The sequence below is a fragment of the Physcomitrium patens genome, chromosome 25 (assembly GCF_059467195.1).
Source record: "Physcomitrium patens ecotype Gransden chromosome 25, ASM5946719v1, whole genome shotgun sequence".
In the NCBI taxonomy this organism is placed as follows: Eukaryota; Viridiplantae; Streptophyta; class Bryopsida; order Funariales; family Funariaceae; genus Physcomitrium; species Physcomitrium patens.
The window spans coordinates 2,059,232-2,065,815 of NC_143434.1; the positions used below are offsets into that span (position 1 = coordinate 2,059,232).

Genomic DNA, 6,584 nt, shown 5'->3' on the forward strand with positions numbered 1-6,584 from the left:
ATGGGCCCCGTTGTTCCATTCGCTTTCGAAGTGATCATTCGTACCGCCCTTCCCTTCCTCCCTCCCTCCCTCTCTCGATTCGATTGATATTATGGAAGTGCTAAGTAGTAAAAGTGTAACTCGGACTGAATTATTACAGAAGCTAGGTTGAGTGGACCTGAGCTTCAATTCGCACTGGGCAGTGAATTTAGAAGTGTTTTCTATGAGTCTGTGGTCTGGTTTGGGGTTTTAGAAGCAGCAATAGGGGTGGGTGCACTTTGCAATTGTTTTGAAGCTGTAGAGGTTCTCGTTGAGCGGTGTCCGCCGAGATGGTGGAGAAAGCTCGGTCGGAGTCTCTCAATGCCAAGAGGGGAGGGAACCTCTTGGCGCCATTGAAGACCTCCGCCACTATTTTGAAGAAGTCGACACCATCTTCGCTGAATTCGACGAAGAGTAGCTCGTGCAATTCTAGCTCCAAGCTGTACAAGGGCGTGCGAATGAGAACGTGGGGCAAATGGGTTTCGGAGATCAGGGAACCGAACAAGAGGTCGCGCATCTGGCTTGGCTCTTTCCCAACAGCGGAAATGGCCGCCAAGGCCTACGACGCTGCGGTGGTGTGCTTGCGCGGTCCATCGGCGACGCTCAACTTCCCGGACTGTCCTCCCTCTAACCTCTGCCGATGCACCGCGCCCCGCGACGTGCAGGCAGCAGCGGCGGCGGCCGCGGCAGCCTGCGCACCTCTAACTGAATCAACCGAGTCAACGCCTCAGTCTCCTGGGACCGCTAGTTCTGAAGTTGAAACCGGCTCTCATCACGATTCCTCTTCGGACGGCGCCACAAAGGATAGCTTCCAGTGTTCCACCCCCACAACCTCGCAACCCAACAGCATGGCCATGGACATGAACATGGAGAATTGGCTAAATGCCGAGTTCGGAGGTTTGCAGCCTTCGGACGAGGCTAGCGGCTTTCGTGAGCTAATGATGCAACTAGACCTCACGAATTTCGCTACACTGGATTTCGCAACGCCACCTAGTGTCAACGACGAGCAGAACTTCAGCATGACCTCTCCCTCCAGTGATGACGAGGGCTGCGTTCTCTTCGACCACGAGCTATGGTGCTTCAACTGAGCTATGTGACGCATCGAAACTCCCTGCATCTATCTATCAGGTTCAGTGTGCTGTCCACAACACACACTGCGAAGCTTCAAGACAAGCTGGGAGTAGAGAAATTTTATGGGAAGGAACACACCATTGATCGACCTCGATTGCTCTATTGCGCAACATGCAGAGAGAGAGGGAGAGCACAGATTGAGCAATCCTGCCGGTTTCGTGTGTATAGATAGAATTGAAGTGTGCAATCAATCTATCAATCTATCAATTAATTAGTCAGTGCAATCAATCAATCAGTGAGTGAGTCAGTGATGAGATGGCTTTCGCAGGCTCGAGTAGTAGCAAGGAGCACATTGCTCAATTTTTATAGTGGATTTTCAGTTGTGAGACTCGTCCAGGTGGGTCTCTCCGAAGTGTAAAGTATTTACGTAGTGAAGCCTTTTGATTAATCTTTGCCAAATTAAGGAATTCCAGGTGCATCAGACCTCATGGCGAACTCTAGCTCTCTAGTTGTCGTCGTCCAATATTTTTTCTTTATGTATATACTAGATGAACCCATGTTGTTGTCACTGAAAGTTTGACTCAAATGAAGCTATTTTTTGAAGCCAAAGAATATTTTTCAAATTCAAATACAATACAAATAGAAAGAAAAAAAAAATTACATATTAGAGCTTTCATGCATGAAGTAGGATAACTAAATCCATGCTGTTGTTACTGATAATATACAAAAAAAGTAATCAATTTAGTTCAAGAAATTACTTGTGAAAATATTAAAAAAAGACATTAAATTACATTAAAAAATATATTTATACATTCAAAGATGTATTAAAGTTAATAAATAAATAAATTAAAATATAAAATACAAAAAATAAATTATTGATATTTATCTAATTAAAAATTTTGAAAAAATAATATTCATTGTGGAATTTAAATTATCATTTCTAGGAAGAAGCATCTTGATAGAATGGGAGGAAGTACATTGAAAAAGTGCTGCATAAAGTTGACCATGGAAAAAAATAGGTTATTGTAGATCCAAACCAACAAGCTTCACTGATTGTCGTTGAGATTTGTTTATTGTTATTGCAAATGCAAGACAGATTGGAAATTGCTTTCTCTTTAGAATAAATGGAAGTTCTTTTGTTGCAGAAGTTAATGCAATTTGGAGAATGAACACCAAGTTTCTAGCAAATTTTCTCCTAGGAATTCTTCCTTCAAGAACTTGATCTACTAATCGTGTAATTATCAATTGAATTTTATTGCAAAGTCCTGGCCAAGGAATAATATTTCTTAGTAGCATCATCAAAGTCTCAATCTTAAGACAAAGCCGTGATCTAGGCATTATAGATAGATTAAGTGACTTGATGAATTCGATTGGATAAGCATTATTGTTGTTGATACCATCTTCAACAACTTCATCAACACTTAAATATTCTTATTCTTCTCTGGAAAATATAGCCATAATCTTTTCATTAATATCTTCTACATCATTATTGCATGCAGATAAAATGATTCTATTTCTAAAGTAGGCATCATTTGCTAAAGTGTCTTCTACCAGCCTTGGATAAACAACATCCACTAAAGACATTAATTTTTGATCAACAATCAAGAGATCAGGAAGCTTAATTACATTATTCGACAATAAGTTTGTAATGTTTTCAATCTGCAAGTGGCAAATAGAAATATTAGTTAATAATAATACAACCACAAAGAATTCAAATGCACCACCATGTATATATACAATTTGTGTGTGAATTCTATACTTGAAGAAGCCAATTAGCAAACTCAATATCTGCTTGAAGTGCTTGTGAATTCAACTTCATATTCTCTTTTTATATATGAATTTTTATTTGAAGCCAAAGTGTTGAATGTTGAAAAGATGGTGCTACAATTTCTTCTCAAGTTCTTTTCACAACTATTGGTAATATTTGGCAAAAATCTCCACCAAAAATTGTTGTAGCTCCACCAAATGGGCAATCAATATTCCAAATGTCTCTAAAAGAATGATCAACTACCTCAATATAATAACAATGTTGCATTGGAAGTTCATCCCAACTAATAAGCAAAGTTTGGCAAATGAACTCAGCATGGTGAGAATTCTTAGTAATTGAACAAAAAGAGTCTTAGTTACAATCTAGTAGAATCTTGAATATAGAATGGGTGGTTCTTCTTCCCTCAAGTAGCAATGCAACTTTAGTTGTTAAAGTATTGTAGAGAAATGTCTTACTAGTTCTTGCAAGTTTGTTTAGAAAAAACATGAGTCCATGTTCTTCTATTTTAGAAGCCACAATATCATCATATGCCTTTCTTTATTCAAGATTTAATTGTGAAATATATTGCTTCAAATTTGCTTCTAATTGTTGAATGTCCCATATTCTTTTTTCAGCAATAAATCAATTTTCATTAACTATTGCATTTCAATTTTTTCTTGGTAATGGTATTGGAAGAAAATATGCAAGCATTTTATTAGAGTCTTGCAAAATCTTATCTAACAAGAAAAGTCCAAAATCCTTAATTTGTTCTTCCATTGGATTGCTAATTCCAAGTTATCTTTGCAAATAGAGATTTAAATCATCTAAGATGCTTTTCCAAAATCTTTCCCATAAGTTTAATGGATTTAATAGATTTTCATGTAATATAAAAATAGTAAATAATGCCCTCAATTGAGATCCAGTTTGTATTCTTAATGCCTCTTCTAAATATTGTTGCCACTTTCTATCATCTTCAAGTAATCCTAAAGCTGCACATGTACTTTTAAATGTTAGATGAGAAATTCCATGAATGGTCCTTAAATACTCAAATGATTGTGGATCCTTAACGTGGATTAATAGAAGCCTCAAATAATATCTTTCTCCCATTGCAAGATTTGCAAAATATAATCTTTCAATAGCAAATCCATGTTTTCTTAATATCCACATCTTTATCTTATGCCAAACAAAATTTTGTGGAAATTGTTGGTATGTATATTGTCTTGCCAATGCAATTGCTACACACATCTCAAAAATTGAAGTTAATTTTTTCTTTTGTCTTTCAGCACATTCTAAAATTTTAGATGCCTTATCATTTGGATCATATATCACTTGATGCATTTTGGAAGATGAACGGCCAAATGAACAATATTTGGTATTTCTTCATAAATCAGTATGCCAAAAAGTCTCCAAGCAACCTTTGGAGCTCTAATGTATTTTGCATCCAAATATTGTTCGATTTCATCTTCTTGGTTTTTAAATTGCATTGTAATGCAATCATGGCTCATATAGATGTATTTGTGGATATACTTGACGGTACAAATAAATGCACATACTTTAATATTAATATAACAATTATACTTCCGAGATAGTTTTGGACAAAATGGAACAACATCCATATTATCAACAACCATTCTTCAAACTTCAAATATTCTTCTATCATTTTTTTGTCAATATTAAGGATATCCATTGGCATCTATTGTTGTTTCTTCTACAAATACCTTTAGATACTTCTTTATACAACGACCATCTTCCATGCAAGGCGCTTGAGGATTTTGCATTCCACATAGACCATGTACCATGCATTATAGAATAACTTCAAATAGCTCTCAATTATTGTCTTTAACAATGAATTAATAATGAACACCAATGAATTGTTAAATGAACTCTCAATTTGTTGTCGTTTTAATAAATCTTAATAAATCATTGAAATACAAAACTTAAACATATGCTAGGCCTTCTTTGATGTATTTGCCATTTTAATGTCTATATGATTGCATTACAATATGAAGTGCATAAATTTGAGGAGGAGAAAATCAGTGTGAAACACTATGAAAAATACCTTATAAAATTCCCCGATCAACTGTAAAATGGGTTGTGAACTCCACAAAATATGAACCTTTTTGTATAAGACATGTATTTCTACTTGACTAACGGAATTTTGAATTAAATTATCAAAAAATTAAGGTTATGAAAAATCTAATCTATTTGAGGATTTTATTTTTTAACTAAGATAATTCTAAAATAATCAAATTAGATAAAGATCTTATTATATTAAATATTAATATACTATTATGATCTTTAATTGCTACATCTAAATAAACAATCTCATATGTAACATTTTTAGAAGATAGCAAACGATCATCTAAGACTTCTACATGTACAAGTTTAATTTTTTTGACTAACAATATCTCTTATTTATTGACAAAGTTTTTGTCTATAAAATAGGTTAAGGCTCTTGAATCTAACAAAGCTAAGATTTTGTGATTTTTTGGTCCTAAATAAACTTCTATTGTAAAATAAGGTGAAGGATTTGATGAAAAAATAAGACCTTTATTAGAAGTTTTGGAAAATTTTAGCTGCACGGTCTCTGTTGTAGCTAAAAAAACTTGTTTTTTGATACATTGTCTTCTTTGGCAACCATGTTCCTCATTTTGTGGTTGCATTATTTCTTTGAACAATTTTGAGAAATATATTTAGCAATTTAAAATATGGCCATAAACTTCTAAGAATGAATTAAAATCATAAAGGAGCCATGAATCTTTTTCATTAAAGGTGCAAACCAAGAGAGAGCACTTCTTGATAGAAGTGTACCTATGAATTTGACTAGAGTAAATCCACTAGGATATTGGAAGGAATGAAACCTTAGATAGAGCTTGACTTGTTGTAAAAATTGTCAAAATTTTGATCTTATTCCATCAAACTTCTCAAGCATATTAATTCTTATCCTTGTCATATTTATAAAAACAAAACTCTCTAGATTTGTTTCTGAAGTTGATCTACTTGCTTCCTTCAACTGTGCAACTTCTTGTTGCACATTTTGAACTTCTTCCATAGGCGTAGGAATAGTACTTCTATAATTTACATTAGAAATATGTAAATTTTCTATCTTTAGAGTGATGACAAGTGTGAGTATAAAATTTACTTTTTAACCAAAATTAAAAGATGGCCTCAATTAAGAGTTGCTTATAATTAGTGGTATGAAGTAGAAGTAGCAAGAATAAGAACAAAATAAGTACAATACAAAAACAAGTGAAATAAGTGCAATCAAGCAATTGAATACTACAAAACTAGTCACAATTTGTTTACTAAATTTTTACTTAATAAATAATAAATAATAAAAAGTAAAAAATATATTTTTAGATAGATAATTTTTTTTTTCAATGACATAAAAAATATATAAATCAAATTTATTATGAGTAAGTTATGATAGATTAAAGATAGAAGGTTAATAACATAAAAATTAAGTGAATAATTTTTACCTCAAGGATAACTTGCTTTAAGATATTAAGAATTGAAGCTTTACTAAGGCTCACAAGTAGTGTATATGGATTGTTAAGAGAGGCCACAAGGCCTTAGTCTTATCTTTCTACCTATATTCAATATACTACAATCCATATAAAACTTGTGTACTTCTCTTTCTACAAGGACTAGATTAGCTACTTGTCTTCCTATTTTCTATTAATAAAATTACTTTTTTTATATTTTTAACTTCATTATGTTATTTAAAAACATCCAATTAGCTTAAGAA

At 33.6% G+C, this 6,584-nt stretch overlaps 1 protein-coding gene across 1 annotated transcript; it reads left to right on the forward strand.

Annotated features, from left to right (window-relative positions):
* LOC112278286 (uncharacterized) lies at window positions 1-1,548 on the forward strand. Its single transcript, XM_024511539.3, has one exon. The coding sequence runs from the start codon at window positions 309-311 to the stop codon at window positions 1,104-1,106; it is 798 nt and encodes a 265-aa protein (XP_024367307.1). The 5' UTR covers window positions 1-308; the 3' UTR covers window positions 1,107-1,548.
* Window positions 1,549-6,584: the final 5,036 nt, after the last annotated feature.